Source organism: Equus caballus, chromosome X (assembly GCF_041296265.1).
Source record: "Equus caballus isolate H_3958 breed thoroughbred chromosome X, TB-T2T, whole genome shotgun sequence".
Classification (NCBI taxonomy): Eukaryota; Metazoa; Chordata; class Mammalia; order Perissodactyla; family Equidae; genus Equus; species Equus caballus.
The window spans coordinates 99,757,068-99,779,580 of NC_091715.1; the positions used below are offsets into that span (position 1 = coordinate 99,757,068).

The 22,513-nt window shown below is 41.6% G+C and overlaps 1 protein-coding gene across 1 annotated transcript; it reads left to right on the forward strand.

Annotated features, from left to right (window-relative positions):
• Positions 1-9,607: 9,607 nt before the first annotated feature.
• Positions 9,608-22,061, forward strand: TMEM35A (transmembrane protein 35A). The gene is made up of 2 exons (XM_001492942.5): positions 9,608-9,913; positions 20,295-22,061. Exons 1-2 carry the CDS (start codon positions 9,794-9,796, stop codon positions 20,700-20,702), a joined length of 528 nt encoding a protein of 175 aa, XP_001492992.1. The 5' UTR covers positions 9,608-9,793; the 3' UTR covers positions 20,703-22,061.
• The last annotated feature ends 452 nt before the right edge of the window (positions 22,062-22,513 follow it).

Consider the following 22,513-nt stretch of genomic DNA (forward strand, 5'->3'; position numbering starts at 1 on the left):
AACTAAATTAAATCATAAACAACAAATAGAAAAATATATACAAGTATGGCAAAGGGTCATTATCTTTATTGTATAAAGAGCTTATATAAACTGATAAGAAAAACACAATGACCCCAATAGAGACCTTGGCAAAGGTATGGAAAGATAATTCACAGGAAAAGAAATATAATTGGTCAAAAAGTGCTTTCTTCTACCTCACTAGTAATGACAGAACATGCAAAATATCTCAACTAGATAACATTATTTTACCTATCAAATTGGTGAAGAGTAAAAAAGAACTGATATTCCTTAAAGTAGACCATGGACAGTGAGGTAGCCGCTCTCACACACTGCTGGTGGGATTGTAAATTGATGAAACCTCCGTGGAAAGCAATTAGAATCAAGAGTCTTTAAAAATTTCATACCATTTTCCCCAGAAATTCCACCTCTATGAATCTATTCTAAGGAAATAGAGATGTGGACAAAGATATATGCCCAAAGGATCTCACAGTTAAAAAAAAAATCTTTAAGGTCCAACATTAGAAAAATATGGAATGGTTACATAAAATATGGTCTACCCATAGACTACTGCAGAGCCACTAAAAATTACACTCACCGTATGGTGTTAGAAGTCAAGACGGCATTACCTTTAGGGTATGGGGAGTGGCTGGCAGCGGGCGAAAGGGGGCTTCTAAGGTGCTAATAACATTCTATTTCTTCATCTATGTGCTGGTTATACACAAATGTGTTCACTTTGTGAAAATTTATCAAGCTGTACTATTTTGATATCAAGCTGTACTTTTCTGTATGTATGTTATACTTCAATAAAAATTTAACTTAAAATTGTGTCTTTGAAAAATTTGTGATGACATGGAAATATGTATAGAAGGCAACCTTAAGTGGAAAAGGCAGGATAAAGAGTTGTGCATTCAGTATGATCTTAAACGTGGAAAGAAAAAATGCATTCGACGGCAATATGCTGTTTACAGTGGTTGCCTTTAGATAGTGGGCTTGGCGGTGATTCATTTGTCAGCTTCTTTTCCATTTCTGTACTTCCCAACTTTTCTACAATGGACATGCGTTACACTGATAATAAGAAAAAAAGTGAAAGTCAGAGAAAAAAGTGAATTGATGAATCTTGGTGAAGCCCCCATAGCCCAGACTCTGAAACTGAGAACTAGATATTATTAGTTCCAGTGGAAGTGATTTAGACTCAGAGGGACTAACTTACACTAGGCAGATTTAGAGGAGACTGGCTTACAAGCCAAATGCCAGTGAGGAATAGAGTTTCTAGTGACTGAAATATTATCTCCAATCTAGGGTTATACCTACCAGCTATTAATGTACCTGACAAACTAAGCTAGTAATCAGACGGTCACTTGCAATTTGAACATATGGAGCTGAATGGTTTTGAGGGAGCTCTTTGGGTTATTTGTAACATGTCTACTAGACCAGCGTTTCTGTTACATGAACAGGGCTGGATAAACACTGACTCTCCAATGTTCTTTTTTCTACCATCTCTAACTAGTTACCAGAATCTCCTGTCGTTACATTACCTGCCTCCTATCCTTATTACATGTTACAGTTGCCAAGGTAACAGTTCATCTTACATGAATTACATTCTAGGTTGGTAGCTCCCAGGTGAGATATTGGGAAGCATCTTAATTTCGTCTGTAGTGTATCTACAAATTATATTTACAAGAAGTCGCTTTGGGGAAGAGTGACAGATAGCTAGTTTCATCCACTGTGAGCCTTTCTTTTTTTTAATTTTTCACTTGAAGAGTCTATCATTTCCTGATTTGTGTGTCTAATTTTTTTAACCTGTATCTCTTAGGTTTGGAGATACATATTACTTTTGAGGCCCTTCAGTTCACTGATAAACATCAAGGCTTTCTGAGGATAGTACTTGGGAGAATGGCACTGCCACTTACAGAAATAGGGAAGTCAAAAAGGGAGTCTTAAGAGAGAGGGAGGTGATAGTGGAACATCAAGTGAAGGTCCAGTGGGCATGTAGAGAAAGAGTTAACATGAAAGGAAAGCTCTTATGTTGTATGTGGGAGGAATTACCCTGGAAACTGTCACCCAACTACCTAGCTACCTTTATGGCTGGTTTCTAAGGTAACACAGATATTTACTACCTTACATTTATATGGCTGGTGTTGATGCTCACTTTCTCACTTAATAAGTTCCCAAAGCTTTGCTTTTTATAGTGTTGAAATTTGCAATTCAATGTTAATAGCATTCCAGCCCTGTCAGCTCATCCCTCAGAGCTAGATGTAGAGAAATAACATGGGGACAACTATCCCATGTCTTACTCCACACTGGAATGCCATTAGTACATGAACTTTGGCTTCATGTCTGGGACTCAGCACTAAGGGCATAAATTCTACAATTACTTAGAGGCTATAATTTCAATCCTCTCCAAATCACCATCCTCAGTAAATCCTTAATAAAGACACTCATCCCTTCCTTCTTTCCTGATGCTATGCACCTGGATTTCTTTTAAGAGCCATTATTAGGTTGAATTGAATGGTAGGACTAGATTGCTTTTAAGGTGCCCCCACTTTTATTTCCATGATTCTGTGAAGAAACTAGCAGATGAAGTACTTTCTGTCCCATCCCCATTGAGTTAAGATATACTATTTGGTTTCTGATCTTATAATTAGGATTTTTTCCAAAGGAACCCAACCACGTTGGAAATGAGATTATCCAGAACAGCCCTTTAATAATAATAATGTGTATCCAACATTTACTGAATCCTCATTTTGGGACTCACAGTGTGCTCAGTGCTCTATGTGCAGCATCCCATGTAGGTACATATTTTACAGACAAGAAAATTGGTAGCCGTACTTTGGAGATGAGGTAACTGAGACGCAGAGAAGGATAAATAATTGGCCCAAGGTCCCCCAGTAAGTGGTGGAACCAGAACTTGAATTCAGCTGTCTGATGCCTGCATCTCTATTTTTAATCTTTTAACTTTTAACCAGATTCTCAAATTTTAGTTTGCATCAAAATTCCCTGGAAGGCCCATTAAAACACAGATTGCTGGGTCCCATCTCCAGAGTTTATAATTCAGTAGTTCTGGAGCAGGGCCTGAGAACTTGCATTTCTAACAAGTTCACAGGGCATGCTGATGTTGCTGGAGCAGAGGACCTGTACTCTGAACTCCACTACCTCCAGACAAGGGCAGAAGAGCTGAAGGCCGTAATGAAGCACAGAGGGCTTGCTTCTGCTCTGTGGGTTTCAGTCTCTGCCTCTGCTTCTCTAGGATGACCAGATGACTAGCTAGAGACTCCACCCTGGAGGAGAACACTGCATAGGCTGTGCTCACAGAACACGGTATTTCTCGAAAGAACTGGACATATCCTGGGTTAGGCTCAGTTTCTAACTTAGTGCTGACAGCTACAAAAAGCTGATGCATGTGCAGTGTGATCTTGGTTCTCTTCTAGAAGCAACTCAAAGAGTTAAAATTCAAGAGCAGTATTTGCCAAGCACAGCTACCTGTCAGTTGAGATTTTGATATAACTGACATTCAGTCTGATGCTGTGGAGGGTCTCGATTAGCACTACTCGTGAAGCTGAGGAAAGAGTCATTACCACGCCAGCTCTCCTCAGAGCTTGTTGTTCACACCTACATTATAAAGAATATATATTGCCTACAGTAGACAGAGAGAGGCATATTTGAACATAACACTCACCCCACCATAACCTTGTTTCTCTTTTCACTCTTTTTCCACCATGTGCCTTGTATTTCCCTGAGATACAGCTGAGGTTGCTGAGTTCTGAGGCAATGGAGCAGAGTGTAGTGTTCATTAGTGTGACTGCACATTAGAATCACTTGGAAAGCTTTTTTAAAATACCACTGCTTGGGACCCCATCCCAGACCAATTAAATCAGAATCTCTGCAGATGGGTCCCATTTATACATATGAAAAACAAATTTCCAGGTGATTCTAATGTCAGCCAAGGTTAAGAACCAATAATGGTTCAAAAAATAGGCTCTGTTGTTGGGCAGACTCCATTTCTAGCTCTGCCACTTGTAAGAAGATGATCTTGAGCAAATGGCTTACTACATTTGAGCCTCAATTTCTCCATAGTAAAAATTGGCGGAATAATAGAACCCACTGGACTTGTTTCACAGGGCTGTCTTGAGGATCAAATGGGCTGGCGTATGTAAAGCACTGTAATTATACAATGCCTAGTACAGAGTAATTGCTAGCTAGATGGTAGCTAGTGATGAAGTTAAGGCATCCTACCTCAGCCTACAGAGCAAGCCATGAGGCGGTGACCCTATGGGAGGTAGGTGTGGGTCTTGTGTCCACTCTGCTATGGATCCCACGGTCTTTCAATCAGGACCACTATGACAAGGCAAACACCTCTGCAGAACGTCTACCTTATACATGTCACAGCCAACCTATCTCAAAACAAATGTGGGAAATGATGCTTCTTTGGGTAAGACACTAAGTAAAAGCAAACCAGAAACAAGGTAACACTAATACTCTAAGAGACCAGCCCACAAAGTACCTTGAGGAAATAATAGACCACATGGGGTTCTCAGACCACACTTTGACAACCACCGAAAGAATGCACGATGGTCTGCACAATAACTGGTGGCCTCATTAGCAGCTACCCCAGAATTTCCAGAGCATTCAGGAGTCACAGCACAAAGAGCCTTAATACCTGTTGCCTAATGTCTCACCAGATTTACACATTTATAGTCACTCTTCACCCTCTGTAGACATGTGGGTTTGTGACCCCTCGCCCAGTCACCACCCAAAGACCTCTACGGTTGAAGCAAAAATCTACAAATATCCAAGTGTAAGATGTGAGGAATAGGATGGATCAAAAACAGAATTTCTCAGGCCCTAAGAGACAACAAAGAGGACCACCTCTTTGTAGGAACCAGGTATTGGATCTCAGTTTCAAGTTCAAGTTCAAAAATCTGTTCTATTTCGCCACCAGAGCCAAATAAAGATAAAGAGTATCTATCTCAAACCAATAGCCAATCTCATGACAAATGATACAATATAAGTTAGTATAACATAGTAGTTAATACAATGGACTTTTGGGTTCAGACCTACCTGGGTTTCAAATCCCAGCTCAGGAACATACAGGCATGTGACTTTGAGCAAGTTACTTTATCAATGAAAGCCTAATAATGATAGTTCCTACTTTTGGTGGTTGCCGTGAGGAAAGGATGAGATTATGTATATAAAGCACTTTGAATGGCACTTGACACATGGTAAGCCCTCAGTAAATGATAGCTCTCTACTAACTCAACGCATTCTTACTGGAGTTGAAGACAAAGCTAGGCTGCTGCCATTTAAAAGTGCCGAGTAGTGAGTAACCAGTACAATCCTTAGACCTGGGCAAGAGGAGCTTCTGCCCTGGGACCAAAGCTCTAGAGGATCCCGCATATTACAAATATGCAAAAATAAATTTATTAAAAGAAGACGTAGGCACTTGTGTCACTCGGCACTCAGTGCTCAGTGTTGGCACAACACATAAGCCCAAACCTGTGCTCGTATGATTAACAGCAATCAAACATAAGGGCAATACTTCATATCTCTTGCCCTATGTACTTGAAACAAGAGGCAAATGCATCCAAGTGCCATGAAATTTTGTGAGTGATGCCGCGGCTGATGTCACACACTGCTTTGGTGTACAGGGAGAATTTGAGCAGCAGAAGTGCTTAGTAAGAGAAAAAACAAATGAACTTGTCAGGTCCTTCCTCTCTCAAGAGCAATAGATTCTTCCATAACAATGATTGTCTCCCACTAGAAATAAGAATTGGCTTTCTTGCTTCTCTCTGTGTTCCAATTCATGGTTCCTTGACATGTAGTAAGTGGGCCTCTGTTTATACTCTTGCCCCAGGCCAGGCAAATGTTAGAAGCTGGCCTGTAGCTAACACAGCTAACTGTGAAAAAGAAATGAGGTATACCTATTGGAAGGGAGACAGAAATCATCATTATTTACAGCTGATTCAGTTGTCTATCCAGAGAACACCCAAGGGAATCAGTGGAAACATTCACAGATTTAACAAGAGAGTTCAGAAAAGAGTTCAGCAAAGGGCCTGAATACCAATCAGTAGTTTTCCTGTAAGCCAGCAATAACCAGTTAGAAGATATAATGGGGAAAAAAATCTATTCATGATGAAAAAAATGGCATAAAATCCCTAGGAATTTTTTTTTTAAAAGACACACAAAGAAAATAAGAATGTTTGTATATCTCTCAACAACCAGAACTTGAATACATGGAAACTGATGCCACATTTCTGGATGCAAAAGCTAAATTTTGTAAGATATCAACTTTTAAAAGTTAATTACGTGTTTAATTCAATCCAGTCAAAATTTGAAGTTATTTTACCTTGATAAAGTGATTGTAAAGTTCACCTAAAAGAATTAATACGGGGAAATGGCAAAGAAATTTTCAAAAAGAAAAATAATGATGGGAGACTTGGCTTATAAGATATTTAAATGTATACATAAGTTATAATATCTAAAATATTATAGTACCATCACAAGAATCAACAAACAAATCAGTAGTGCAGAACAGAAAGCCTTGGCACTGAACTAGTAAAAAGATAATGTTTAAAAAAAAAAAGAAAGCGTAAAAGCAATGGAAAAAGCCATAAAAGTATTGCTAGATTTGACTCCATCAAATTTATTGGAAAACACAAGCTGGGAAAAATTTAAAACATGATTGATGTCAGTGTGATATAAAGAGCTCTTACGAATCAAACAAAAACCATCAGTACTCAAAATAAAAATGGAAAAAGGACATAAACAGAAGATATACATATGACCAATAAATAAACTAAAAAATGTTCTAACATGCTAATAGTCAATGAAATACAAATTTTTAAATGAATGAAATTGGTGAAGATGAAAAACACTGAAATTCTTAATGCAGATCTGATGTGGTGATGTGTACATTCTTCTATACTGCTGAAGGGAGGGCAAATTTCCTTTCTGGAAAGCACGTTAGTAATATGTATCAAGAGTCTTTTAAACATTCATACCTTTTAAATGAATTAAAGAAGCAGCTGTAAACTGAGGAACAACACAGATTTAAGTTGGATACCCCAACAAGTGGCTGCCCTGCCCTGGTCTTGGGTTATCGCTTCACTCCTTGCTCAGTTTCCTCACTCATAAAATGGAGAAAATTAATAGTACTAATCTCACAATATGTGCAAGTCACTTAGCATATGTTCTGCCATCCTCTAAGTGATAAGTAAATGTTAGCTATTATTAAATATATTATATATATATAAACATGTATATGAAACACTTGTAATTTTTAACCATTGAACTTCTAGGAATTTATCCTAAGGAAAACTTCAGGAATTCAGACAAAGATTTATTTACAAGGATGTGCATCATATCTTTACTTGCAGAAGCAAAAACCATGGAAACAACATCAATATCTAGCAGTAAGAGGAGAGTTAAATGAATTATAGTCCATTCAAATGATGCTGAAGTATTATGCAATCATTTTTAAAAGATTGTGTTTTTGAAGACAGTCTAATGACACGGAAACATGCTAACGAGTGAAAAAAAGCAGAGTATAAAACTGGCTCTATAGTAGGATTGAATTTTGAAAATCTAATTTGTATGTATTTTGCACATAGGTATTTAAGAAAAAGATGAATTGACAAATCAAAATATTAACGCTATTTATCTCTGCATGTTGGGATCATGAGTTATTTTTTCTTATATTATTCAGTATTTTAAACATTTTAATAATGAATATGTATTATTCCCATTATTATGTAATTTGAAAGGAAAAATAGTACATATACATATAATGATCAGTTGCTTAACTATATGAATGGGCTTCCCTAAGTGCTCATTTTACTGCCATATTCAAAGTAGGACATTTGGAAAACAAATTATAAAGACAGACAGTTCACTTTGGTGTATTCTTTCCAGGCTTTTATGCATAAAGAAATTCGCTCCTCTCTAACAAAGCCTACTCTCTACTATACAACAAGCCCGTTGGGAGCAGGGTCTATGCCTCATTTGTCTGTGTATTCCTACATTGCCTAATTCACTTGTATGCATGTTGTAGGCACTCAGTAATTTATAGGTTGAATCATAATCAGAAAAGAACCTGAAATTCTTCCACCAGAAGATGTAAATGATGGCTAAATCTTAAAGTATTATCACTCCCAGGGATATGTGCATTTAAATTCGTCAATTTTTTCCCAATAAAGATTGATTAGGCTCTAGTGCACAAAAGGCATTGTTCTAGGTACTAAGGGATAGATAGAAGTTGTTCCTACCTTTTAAATGCTTATAATAGAAGCTAACTGTGGAGTGGATTAGGAAGGCAGAAGAGGCAAGAAGAGAACTACATCCGTTAAGGTATCACTCTATGTCAGACACTGTGCTAGGCAATTTTCTTATACGGAATTCTTACAACAAAACTTTGAGGCAGAATTTTCATCCACAATTTATAAATGTGGACATAGAGGCTCAGATAAGTTAAATGACTTATCCAAGTCCACAGACTTAGGAGCAGAGCTGGGATTTTAACCCTGGAACTTCTGGGTCTGACTCCAGACTATTCTCTCTCCTTTAATGAACGCTGCTTCTCAAAAAGGGGTGTGTGTGTGTGTGTGTGCGTGTGTGTGTAATTACAGTGCTAAGTAGTATCAGGTAAGTGCCATACTAGCGATGCAAAATAGTATACGGAGAGGCAGCGGAGCAATGGTTAAGAACCTGAGCTCTGGAAATGACTACCTAGGTTTGAATTCTGGCTCTCCTCTTACTAGCTGTATACTTTTGGGCAAATTAACTTTCCTGTGCCTCAAAGTCCCATCCATAAAATGGGGGCTCATATCTAGCTCACAGTAAAAGGCAGTGTCCAGCACTTGGTAAACAGTCAATAAATATTGGTTATTATGACAGGAAATCAGAGGCATAAGAAATCATATCCAGCTGGGAATGAATCAAGGAAGGCTTTATGGAGGAGGTGACATGGAAGAAAATGTTAAATATTAATAAAGAGCGATGGAGTGGGGAAAGGGAATGGCCCAAGGCAGGGGAGGTGGGAAAGCTCAGGTTGGACGGGGCCACAAGTACATAGGAGAAGAGGGGTGGCATGCAGCTGTGGAAGGTATTGGAAGATAAACCTCCAAAGAGAGGCAGAGCTCAAAAAGTGGAAGGCCTTGAATGTCAAATTTAAAACCCTGGAGTTAACCACCGGGTAATGGGAGCCATGAAAGTTCTTTGAGGAAGAGGAAGATAAAGCCTTCCTCAGCAGCAATCAAGCCTGACCACTTTGCAGTTTTATCCTTGAGTATTACCAGTGGCAGAAACCAGCAACTCTGAGGACTAATGCTTTGATTGAGGGAAAGGAAAAGGGGAGAGGGAGAGAGGTTGAAAAAAGGGAGTGAGTAGCTAGAGGACAATAGAAATGAAAAGTGTGCCTGGTGGGACGTGGTAGAAAAGAGGTCTTCCCTCATTCCTCATTCCAGAGGCAGCTCAGGGACTGAACTCAAGCATAACCTACTTTTTCCCCATTTAAGACCAAGTTTCCACCTTAGTTTAGGGCTTCATTTAACTTAGAGACTGTGCTTTTGGCCAGTGAGGCGCAAGCGTAGGGCATTAGGACCCAGCGATTGTTGTAGTGAGAGAGGTTGACTCTCGATCTCTCAATTTTTCTCAAGAGCTCCCTCCTCTCCCTTTGTCATTCTAGCTGCCTGCTGCCTCCGCAGCGTCCCTCTAGCTCTCTCTGTGCTAACTGCCTGCGCCTTAGACAGACAGGGTGCGCACAGCAGAAGGATTAGTTGGGACCTGCCTTGGTCACCCCATGGCATCCCCCAGAACCGTAACTGTTGTGGCCCTCTCAGTGGCCCTGGGACTCTTCTTTGTTTTCATGGGGACTATCAAGTTGACCCCCAGGCTCAGCAAGGATGCCTACAGTGAGATGGTAAGTGAAGCAAATGGGTGATGAGGAGCGCACCCCCAAGGGATTGCGAATACCTCTCCCCTTCTTTCCTTCCCAGTCCTGGTCCCATCCCCTTAACCCCTACCCCCACCCCTGACCCTGCCTTCTCCCCAACAACTTTGCAGCTCGGAAGGAGCAGCTGGACAGGAGCGATTTCATTGGTGGGCTATGCCGGGAGCAACTGTTCTGGAGCCACTGAATGCCAGTTGGGGGAGGGGTTGCCCAGCGAGTCCCCCCACCCCCAAGTAAACCAGACGGCTGAGACCTGCGTAACACCTGTCACTGGCAGGAGCCCTTCCCTCCTTCCAGCACGCCCAAAGTCTGGGCAACCAGTCTGCAAGTCTGATTCCTTCTCTTGGAGCTAGAGTTTAGCAAGCTGGAGAGTTTCTCTTCGGGAAGAACAAAGGGGAAGAAGGGAAAGAGCCGCGGGAGAATGGGCTACTAAAACAAGCAATTTTTAGGGGCAGGAAAGGTAATCCTCATCCCCAGCGGAGAGCTGACAGTGGTCCCCTAGCTGCCTGGGTGTGTGTCTGTATCCTTGAAACAAAGCAGTCTTGGACCAAATAAAGGTCACCGAGCGCCGGCTTCTTTCCCTTTTCTCAAGGGAGAGCTGGATGTTTTGTTTTATTTTGTTTTGTTTGTGGGCTAATCTGCAAAGTCTGCTTTTTCTCTCCTGCAAAATAGTCCGTAGTCCACACCTTGCCTTCTGTGGATACCCAGGGCCAGGCCCTCTGCAGGTTTTCCCCTCTGCAGAGTTGGAATCACCGAAGGTGACTGGCCAAAACATCTCCTCTGCAACCTGGGGGCTGGGCTGCTCTCCCCAGTTGGGTGTCAAGAGGACTTGTTCCTGTGCTGTGGAGTACGAGGAAATGGCAGGGGATGTTTCCAGCACTTTCGGTCTCTTGCCTCTCCCCCTGTCACTTTGCCTCTTCATTTCCCCACCCCGGCTGAAGGGAACCTGCTTCTCACTGTCTTTGCCAGACTGCCAGTAATAGGAGGAAGCCCATTACTGGGCTCTCAAGGTCAAGGAGGAAAGGAGCTTAGGGGAGGAACAGGAAGGGAGAGAGAAAAGAGGCAAGAGGACCCCCACTTAGGGCTGAGGCAAGGAGGAATAGTTTCACATGTTGACAGAAATAAATAGCTCTCCTGGAGACCACTGCAGAGCCTTCCGGGGCCCCTCAACATGAGCTGTAAATGCATGGAGACTGGCAAATTGTAGATGCTAAGAAAACATTTGCAGGCAGCTCTGGCTTCTGTCTCAGGGTTTGAGCTGGTGCTTTCCATGTCTCCTTCACCACAGGATCACCCTGGGGTGGGGGATGGTGGCTGGGACTCAAGGGCCTAGGTCTAGCCCCAGTGGCAAATCCTAATGTGTTTCTCCTTCTCCCTTCCCCTCCTCTCAGCATGCTTGACCAGATGGAATTGAAATCAGGTCAAAATGAGTATTCAAGGCAGCCTGCATTGGGGAGAGGAGGGGCGGAGGGGTAGCCGAAGCCACCAAAGGGCTCAAAGAGCTAGGGCAGACGGACAGGGTGGAGGGGAAATGCCATTATATTTTTGTCTTGGCAGTAGTAGTTTGGTGTTAGCTTATAAATAAATGAATATGTTCTTGCTTTTCTTTACTTTTCATACATACATATATGTATATGTTTGTATGTGTGCACCTTAGGGATTTTTAGGCTTTCCGTTTCCTTAGGGACAGAGTACCCTTCTTCAGTATACTCCCTGTCTCCCAGACTCTGCTCAACTGCTTTAGAGGCCCACCCCCCCCACCCCCACCGCCGCAAGCTGCACCCTAAGTACAGTGTTAGGCTCTGCAGGCAATCAAACTAAGATGGAGTCACTGGGAAGCTTCCTACCAGCTTGGCAGGAGCTCACAAGGAGGACTAGCCACAACTGGGTTTACAGTAGGTTTCTTCCCAGGGATTGGAGCTGTCTATTGCAGTCTAATGAAAGGCAGGAGAAACAAATATGAAGATTTCTTATCATACAGAGGAACATATTTAAATAGGTATAATCTAATACAGCAGTGTAGAACCATTGTGTGCGTGTATAAACACAATTCTGTGTTTCTGTGCTCAGGGGCATCTTGAGGGAATGGAAGAACTAAATCTAACTGGGAGGTGGACTTCACAGTAGTATGAAACTTGAGGAGGATTTTCAGACTGCCCTTTTCCAGGGTCCCCTTCTGCATTGAGCATTGGGCCCCCGGCCAGAGACGGCTATCTGGCATAGAGCCCACTGCATAGTGCCTGGACTGGCCCAGCTTTATTCTTGAATCCATAGGAAATGGGGAAAATTCAGTTCTAGTCCAAAGAAGGTGCTCAATTTATATTTGCTGAATGGATGGGTGAATGAATGAGTCATTGTAGCATTGTCTTGGCTGGTCACCACCCTTCAGATTTCTCTGGTTGGCTCTTGATTATGCAGTTCAGGAGCCATTACTTGCTTCTTAGAAGGGGGCTACAGCCCCTCAGGACCCCAACCCTGGATCATCTGGGATGATTATCTGGGATTTTCTGTTTTCCATTTAGGAGTGAGTCCTCTGCTTTGATGGAGTTAGTCATGTATTAACAGCAGTGAATTTTCTTATAAGATCTCAAAATGTTGTTGTTACTTTAAGATCATTTGTTCTTTAAAATATTTCTGTGAGGAAGATTCATTTCATTAGTTATTCTTATTTTACTGATGGATAAACTGATCCAAGATTGTAGGGTAAGCTGTTGTTGGTGCAGAGATTAGAAACCAAGTCCGTGACTCGATACTCTGAGTAGAGGAATCATTAATGGTTACAACTGCTTTTCGGGATGTCAGAACTTACAGCTGATTCTTGAAAATATCTGGCACATTCTCTCTCCCTCTTTGTATCAGTTCAACTGCCTCAATCCGTACTTTGGGGTTTTGTTTTACTTTGGAATCAATTTTTCAAAAGCAGATTTTTTTTTCTTGCTTTTCTTACGACTATTTGTTTTCCTGTTCTAAAACCATTAGTGTTATGTGTAGGTGTGGTCCCCTCCATGGAGAATCACTGCTAAAAACCAAACAGACAAATGACTATGAACTTCTTTCCTGTCTCTGCTGGGGAAACCAGGAAAGGTAGTGGAAAGAGTACAGGCTTTAAGTTATATGGCTTTAGGTTCAAGTCCTGACACTCTTAGTATCTCTGTTTCCTCATCTGTAAAATGAGGAAAATAATTTCTACCTCAGAAGGTTCTTGTAAATATTAACTGAGATTTCATGTGGAATTATCTTGTACAGTGTTTACATATAGTAGGTGTTCAAGAAATGCTCTGGGTGAGGTGATGATGATAATTGACTCCATTTTATGCAGTGGCTTCCTAACTAATTTGAATGGCCACTTTAAGGGATTCGAATCAGGTATTTAGAAGAGCAAGATGCTATTTTCATGTGCCCTGGAGAACAGAGCTTTATGCAACCAGCTAATATCGAAAACTCCACACTTGCTGCTGGATAATGCACAGTAGATCCCATGCAGTATTTCCAGATGCCTCTCTGAATAGCCTATTTGGTGTGTGTCACCTCATACCTCCTCCAGATTTAGTAAGTGTCATTATAGAGTACTCTAAATCTCTTGTCGATTCAACATGAATGACCACTCCCATGACTAAATTCCTTCATTAATTAACTAGAAGTCGGGAGACAATGCTTACAAATGCTCAGCAGTTGACTTGCTCTGAATTTGGTATTCAGCAGTGGTTCCACCTTGTAAGCACAAGGAGCCACATATGCAATGGTAAGAAAACATCAAAATCCTGTCACAACGAAGCCAAGAGATTTTGGCCCTGAGGAAGACAGGGCAAATCTCTGCTTCTTTACATCTGTCTCATAGGGAAGGTTTATTGATTTGATTGATTTGCTTATCTATAGTTAAATGCCCTCCTGTTTGTGTAACCCTGGGGAAACACTCCAGTTATGTTTGGGCAGTTTATTTGATGTCCATAGTAATCTTTTATGCTTCCAATCACTGCCATTAATTGCTTTCCAACTAGGTAATAAGATAGTAATTCACTGATGCTTAGACTATTCTGAGGTGGTACAGTATGTTTATTCCCTCAGAGAGGAAACTGACCCTGAGATGTGAAGTGACTTTGCTTAGTTCCCACAGCTAGCCATCCCAAGCTAAATAACATTGGAGCTTATGCCAGGGAGCTTGTAGCATCTCAGTGGTCAACAGCTGTGCCTGTTGTAGAGCGACCTTTGACTGACAGTAGAAGTCAGACTCTGCCCTAAGATGCTGGGAGGGATCCACTATGGTTAGTAGGACCAGGTTTGCCAGCTTCTTCCTTTAGGTGGGCATTATCTTTCTTTTTGGAAGATTATCCCTGAGCTAACTACTGCCAGTCCTCCTCTTTTTTTTCTGGAAGACTGGCCCTGAGCTAACATCCGTGCCCATCTTCTTCTACTTTATACATGGGACTCCTGCCATAACATGGCTTTTTGCCAAGCAGTACTGTGTCCGCACCCGGGATCTGAACCAGCGAACCCCCGGCTGCTGAGAAGCGGAATGTGCACACTTAACCGCTGCGCCACCGGGCCGGCCCCTAGGTGGGCATTATCTGACTGGGGAAAGTAGAATTGCTTAAAAGGTGTTTATCATTCACCTGGATATTTTGCAATTAAACATTTGATGGCTTTTTATTGCATTTTATCTGTGATTCATATGTGGCTTTTTCTCCTACAGAGATTCAGGAAAATCATACTGGAGTCAGTCAATTTTGCAGCACTTATGTAGGCTTTATGGTATAAGACAGCAACTAGGCTGAGATTTTTAGCCAAAATATATTTTTGTCAGTGCCCTCTTCTGCTTTCATATAGTTTTTTCCCCTGTATACTTTATTGAAGTATAGCATACATACTGAAACATGCACGTAAGTGTACAGTTCAAGGTATTCTCAGACTACTCCTATGTAGCCAGCACCCATATCCAGAAACAGAACATGACCAGCACCTCAGACACCCCCTCACTTGGCCCCTTCCAGTTGCTACCTCCCCAAGGGTAATTACTATCCTGACTTCTAACAACATGTTAGTTTTACCGGATTTGAACTTTGTATAAATGGAATCATATAGTTTATCAGCCAAATTATTTTTTCTTTTACCTGACTGGCATAAGTGAACTAAAGTGGACCAAATCGCTTGCTCTTTGTTCCCATTTTGTCCTGATCGCTGGCTTGTATCTGTTATTAATTGTAATGGAAGATGATTATTATCAGACAGTTTTGAGCTGTTGAAATTCACTGTCATTACTATGAGATCATGGACCATGGGGTGTTGTGAAGAATTAATGACAAAAAGAAAAAGGTGGGGCCAGCCCTGTGGCTGAATGGTTAAATTCGTGTGCTCCGCTGCAGCAGCCCAGGGTTTCGCCGGTTCGAATCCTGGGTGTGGACATGGCACTGCTTGTCAGGCCATGCTGAGGCAGCATCCCTCATGCCACAACTAGAAGGACCCAAAACTAAGATACAAAACTATGTACCGGGGGTTTTGGGGAGAAAAATGGAAAAAAATAAAATCTTTAATAAAAAAAAAGAAAAAGGTATGACTAAAGGAAGGCTCCATATGCTTTTGACTCATGTCTGAATCATATCTCCTCACATCATAAGAATGGACCTGCTAGATTCATTGCTGTTGTCACTAAAATAATTACTGTGGCTTGTGAAAGAATGGATTTCTAATTGTGTGGTTCATTAATGATAAAACGTGTGTGTGTAGCCCTTGGTCGATGCTATGTGCTATGATTCTTTGACTAAATCTCCAAAATGCTCATGTAATTTACAAAAGGGTAAACTGAGGTAATAAAATACTTAGTAATTGTCTCCAAGCAATTTAGGGGCAAAACTCAAATTGGAATTTAGCTTACTTAAGGATCCCAACTCTAGGATATTACTGGATGATTGACTTTGATTAAAGGGATTTAACACGTTGACTAAAGCCTTCTCTTTCCTGCTTCCTTCCCCATAAGGAAACTATGGTTACAGAGTCTGGGTCATTGCAATGGAAAGGAAACAGACCTAGCAAAGTGAATTGCAACAGCCTTTTGGGAGAGTGACTCAGTCAACTCTCTGTTCTTACTATCAGAACAATTAAAGTCTTTAGAGATCTAGTTACTATAGACTCAAGACATGTGACCCTTCTGTTGCTAGAATTGAGGTGGCCCAACCAAGCATTGATGGGACTGGCAATAGTAAGATTCCTTTGATGTCTCAATCCTACTCCACAGGAGAAAGAATAAAGGGCTTCCTATAATGTCAAGACCTCATCCAAGCTTAGTCCCATTTCTAACAAATTAAACATTCCCTGTCTGGAATTCTGGAGAATAGATGCTATCTGTACTTACTCAGCTTTGAACTAAAGAGTGGATGAAATGGCTTATCCACATTCCTCTGGAGAAAAGGAGGAAAGAAAAGAGGCAACAGCTGCATAAAAAGATCCACAGCTGCAGTTTAAGAGGTTAGATAAACAACTGAAAAAGTAATATGGAGTTACCCCAAATGGAGAGAAAAAAGATCACTGAAGTCATAGGAACTTGGTTTAAACACTTGGAATTTGGCCCCAGGCTACAGATTCCACTATAGTATAGATAAGAATCTATTCTTGAATGATGGGTGGTTAGCCCTAGCCAAAAAAGGAGCGTTTCCAGAAGTCACTGAGCCAGCATCTGGAAGTCTTGCCTTCAAACTGACTGTGAGAAACTCATTTTGCCTCTTGTGTTCATCATGTCAGAAGCTCACACTTAGGATTTAGGAATTGCCTTTTGGGAAACATTATGTTACTAATTAGAAGTGGTCCTTACTTAAAAGTGTTAAGGAAGCCTCTTGAGTCTAGATTTCTTACCCTAATGTCCTGCTTCCGTCACCAGAGTACAAGGGAGAGAGAGTGGGCAGGTGGCATCTAAGTTAATAGTGAGAAGAAACAGGCAGGCTCCTCCCCACCACCAGGTGCCTTAACCCTCAGCCCTGCTCTACCCCACCAGCGTCTGGCTCAGTTCAGCCCAGGGTTTTACTATGCCAACTGGTCAACCTCTCTCGTAATTTCTCTCTGAAAATCCCTGATTTAACCTAAGATGAGAAGAGCGAGGAAGAACTAACACGTTGTATTTCCTTATATGCTCAGGAATAGGGTAGGGACTAGGGTGAAGTGAAATTTTAAATAAAGACAGGATCTGACAGGGCCGGAATTAGGAAGAGCTGAGTGCGGCAGGGTTGTGCAAGTGAAGAGTTGGATCCTGCCTTTATTTACAGTTTTGATATTTTGTTAATCATGGATATTATTTACCTTCATTAATGAGCGTTTTTGGTGCCCTCTCAAATTTTGCACTCAAGGCCAATAGCCTCACCCCACCTTAGTCCTAGCCCTGCTCAGGAAAATGAGGCTCAGAAAGTCAAATTTGCCCAACCAGAAAGAGGCAGACATGGGATTTGAAGCCAAAGCTGTTTGAATCCAAACCCATGCTTTTTTCTCTAAACCATCTGTCTCTTAACAGTCCTCATAGAGGATTATCTTGTGCCCCTCATGATAATTAATCCATGAAATAAAGGTGCATTCACTTGTCCAGAAGTGAGAGAAATGACTTAACATTTGTTCCAAACCTAGAGTGTGTGAACACTATTTTAAGCGCCAGATGCTTCTGAGAGGTCATGTTGGCTTTCTGCCTGGTTCTTATAATACTTGTCTTGCATCTGGCACTTTTGACTATTATCTTCGTAAAACTCCTCTTGGCCCCCATGACTCTACCTCTCCTGGATTTCCTCCTACTTTTCTGACCACATTTTCTTCTGTCTACTTTGCGGACTCTCTTCCTCTTCTCATTTCTTAAATGTCTGTCACACGATTTTACCCAATGTATATACTCTACTTGGGCATACTGATGACTATCCATTCTGTATCTTTACCCTAGACCTCTGTTACTGAGCTGCCTACCAGACATCTCCACTTAGATATCTTAGAGATAGTTAAACTCAAAAAGACCCAAAATGAGTTCCTTATTCCTTTCTACCCTCTGGCCCCCGCAAACCTGTTCCTCTGGATACATTCCCAAACTTGGAGAATCGTAATACTCTTCTATCTAGGCACCCACGCTAGAGACAAGAGAATCTTTTTTTTTTTTTAAGATTTTACTTTTCCTTTTTCTCCTCAAAGCCCCCTGGTACGTAGTTGTGTATTTTTAGTTGTGGGTCCTTCCAGTTGTGGCATGTGGGATGCCGCCTCAGCATGGCCTGAGGAGCAGTACCATGTCCAGTGCCCAGGATTTGAACTGGCGAAATCCTGGACCGCCGAAGCGCAGGGCAGGAACTCAACCACTCGGCCATGGGGCCAGCCCCCAGAGAATCTTTTATGACTTCTCACTTTCCCTCACTGTCCACATCCAATAGGGCATCAAATTCTGTTGATTTTGCATTCAAAGTATCCTTGACTCTATCTTCTTTCCTCTGTCTTTACTCGAGTCCAGTTCTCTCCCCCAGTCTCCTTGCTTCCAGGCATACCTCTCCCAATCCATCCTCCACACTATTTCCAGAGGCACCTACCTTCCTTAAAAGCAGATTATGGGGGCTGGCCCCGTGGCCGAGTGGTTAAGTTCGCGCGCTCTGCTTCGGCGGCCCAGCGTTTTGCCGGTTCGAATCCTGGGCATGGACATGGCACTGCTTATCAAGCCATGCTGAGGAGGCATCCCACATGCCACAACTAGAAGGACCCACAACTGAAAATATACAACTATGTACTGGGGGGCTTTGGGGAGAAAAAGAAAAAATAAAATCTTAAAAAAAACCGGCAAATTATGTTGCTCTCCCTGGCTTATAAAGTCCAGCTCCACAACACAACATATATAGTTCTCCATGATCTGATTCATGTCTATCTCCCCTGTCTCATGTATCCTCTCCCTTCCCTCCCTCCCCTAACCTATGCTGAACTGGGGCAGTGTTTGCAACACACCAGTCTATTTTGTGCTTCAGGGCCTTTGCTCATCCAGCTTCCTCTGTCCGGAATGCCCTTCCCTTGTTGATCTTGCAAACACTTGCTCTTCTTTTAAGATTCTACTCTAGCTATTCTCAGTCACCATGTAGGGAGACTTGACCACTCCCTCTGCTGCGCCTCCACTATACTCACTACATAATTTTATTTAGCACTCATAACACTTTGTTGCACTTACGTATTTACATAACTGTTCCTCGTCTTATAAACTCAAGTTTCAGGAAGGCAGGGCCTTTGAATGATTGATATCAGTATTCAGAGTACCTAGTACAGGGCCTGGCATGAGAAGGTACTTAGTAAAGACTGAATGAATTAATGGATACTTAATGAAAACAAAGCAGTGGGCCAACCCAAAAAGGCACAATAAAATCTCATCAATTTACTCCAAAATGAGGATCAGGCTAATCTGAATAGTGAAAAATATGATTTATCTATTACTCTAAGGTCAGTATAATTCTATTATTTTGTAATATATCCAGTGACTCCCTCCTCTGTCCTATGATGTCCCCCTTGGGCTACAATCAGACCTTGTACAGTCCCCTGTTATATACCACTGACCATGCTGCTTTATAATGTTGTTTATGTATGTTTATGTTTCCCCCCATTAGACCGAGAGCTTCTTGACCCTGTCTTATTCATCTCTATATCTCCATCGCATAATCCATAGTAGGTGTTCAATAAATATTTGTCAAATTAAAATTAATGAATTTGAACCAGGCTAATCAAGGCAGTGCTGGGGATTTATCTCAATGAACATGAGAGTGATTTTTGTCTTACCATATTCTTTCTAATGATATATTAGGGGCTAGCATTTGCATACATTTTTATTCTTCTATTTGCTTAGCACACACTTTTAAAATTTTTACAGATTCCACAAATATAAACTCCAGCTCAGCTCTTTTCCGAATTATCACAGATTCCAGATAGGGAAGTCCAGATTGGAAGGCTCTGCAATACTGTGCCTTGCCTTGTTTCATTTTTGTTGGTATTTATATGCACCTGGGTTTGGACAAGGCAGGCACTAGAAAATGTGGGATGTGGCTAATCCGTACCAGTTTTTATGGGCAATGAATTTTCTTTTAAATTCTTGACGTTTATGATTTATAATCAGAAAAAAATTTAAACTATAAAGCCAAATTCTCTTACTGTTGGTGCTGTTACTAAGGTTTAAATCACAGGGAACTCAGCAGATTGCTTGCTTTTTTTCTTATCTTAATTACAAGGTTTTTATTTAGGGGACACTAAAAAATGGTGCACACTTGGCGGGGGAGGAAAGGGAATGGTGGGGAAGGAGAACCTTGCTTGTGTTTTCTTCATTCTAAAGTGAGAATTGTGGTTAATGTAGTGATTTCCTTATGGTATTCCACTCTAGAAACGTGCTTACAAGAGCTATGTCCGAGCCCTCCCTCTGCTGAAGAAAATGGGGATCAATTCCATTCTCCTCCGCAAAAGCATTGGTGCTCTTGAGGTGGCCTGTGGCATTGTCATGACCCTTGTGCCTGGGCGTCCCAAGGATGTGGCCAACTTCTTCCTACTCTTGCTGGTGTTGGCTGTGCTCTTCTTCCATCAGCTCGTCGGGGATCCTCTCAAACGCTACGCCCATGCCCTGGTGTTCGGGATCCTGCTCACCTGCCGCCTGCTGATTGCCCGCAAGCCGGAAGACCGGTCTTCTGAGAAGAAGCCCTTGCCGCCGCCAGCCAGTGCAGGAAACGCTGGGAATGCCGAGGAGCAGCCCTCCTTATATGAGAAAGCCCCTCAGGGCAAAATGAAGTTGTCATAGGAAAGCGGAAGTGCAAAAAGTGGACCTTCCAGGCAGTTGCCTCCATGACACCCAGGAAGATGTTAGTGTGTGTTTTTCATTTGATTTATTTATCTTGGGGGAAAGGGAAAAATATAATCTACAAGTTAATGGCCCTATTGGCTTGTGTACACCTATACCCTAAAATGACCTCCCCACATAGACATATGTGCACCACCTTTAATCACTCTGGGGCAACTCTCACATCTTGCTGCATGTACATGTATACGGCTAACTGTTGAAGTGTATTTGTGAGACGGACTCCAGCAAGCATGTGACTGTGAGATTATATGTGGGCAAATGTATTTACTGTGTGTGTGTGCACGGGTGCACGTGCAGAGGAGAAGGATCTGTTCTTGAACTAATCCTGCATAGGTATCCTTCCCTTTATAGATTGATTCTAGCCGTGGCAGGATAAAATAAACTGCCTATAAAGAGAATCCTACTGCCGGTATAAAACAAGTGATATATTCTCATGGGATGGGGGAATCCCTCTATAGATTAAGCTGAAAACTTAAACTTACCACTTTAGGAAAAAGTTCCTTCAATTTGAGACGCTGATTTATATGTAAAATTAATTAGCCACGACTTTAACAGTTGCTTAACTTTTAAATACTCCATATTGAGTTTAATGAAAATAATGGATATATGCAGTCATTAGATAATCTAATCCTTCAAGTGATAAAACTGGAAGTTTCACCTTGCCTTTGTCCGAGCCCAACCTACTAAGCTCCTTTACTCACCTCACGGTTTGAAACTGAAGCAGTAAACTTGTTACCAGACATCTTTTTCAGATTTTCTTAAGCCAAAAGCTGCCTCACTTCCACTATTCCCAGCAGCTAACCAGGATTTGGCAGCTGCTCCACTGTCATGATAGAGGGAGCAGGGATTAGTCCTGTCAGAAGCCTGTGAATCTCAAACTCTAGCTGTTCTCTTAAACAGTGTTTCCCCACCAAATAGAGACACTACGTCTACTGAATCGTCACTCAACTTTGCTAGTGTAAGCAGAGATCCAAGGTACCCCCACGGTTGTCTCCCTACACCTTTTTATCATTCTGGTGGGTGGAGTTGAGCTGGGGGAAGGACATTTGATATGGGTTAGTTGGATTGAGCAGTATGAAAATTTGCTTTCTTCATTACATACTGCTGTTTCTCCTTGTTAGATGTGCTTTGATGGTTTTAATATTGTGCGAGGGATAGGGAAATGGGTGGGGGTGTTGTGTGTGGGGGGGAGTACAAATTATTATATTTTCTTCAATGTCATTGTTCTTGTTAATTGATACCTCTCTGTCTTATTTCTCTCATTCTTTCAGAATAAAAATTTTTGAAATTTGGAGGAAACTGTCTGGACAAATAATGAAAATCTGGAAAGAAAGGGTTCTATCAAGGGATTCAGGCTCTTTTATTTATTTTTTGCTAAGGAAGATTGCCATGAGATAACATCTGTTGCTAATATTCCTCTATTTTTTTCTGCTTGAGGAAGATTGTCCCTGAGCTAACATCCATGCCAATCCTCCTCTATTTTGTATGTGGGTCGCCACCACAGCATGGCTGATAAATGGTGTAGGTCTGTGTCTGGGATCCGAACCCATGAACCCTGGGCAGTTGAAGCAGAGCATAGCAAACTTAACTACTATGCCATGGGGCTGGCCCTGATGCTTTTTTATTTTTGAGTCTGGATGCAGGAGGAGAAGAAAGAGAAGAGGGAGTATAATCACTTAATATACTAATGAGATTCCCAATTTCTCAATCTCATTTAAGTTCGCCCACACCTCAGTGATGTCAGCACATAA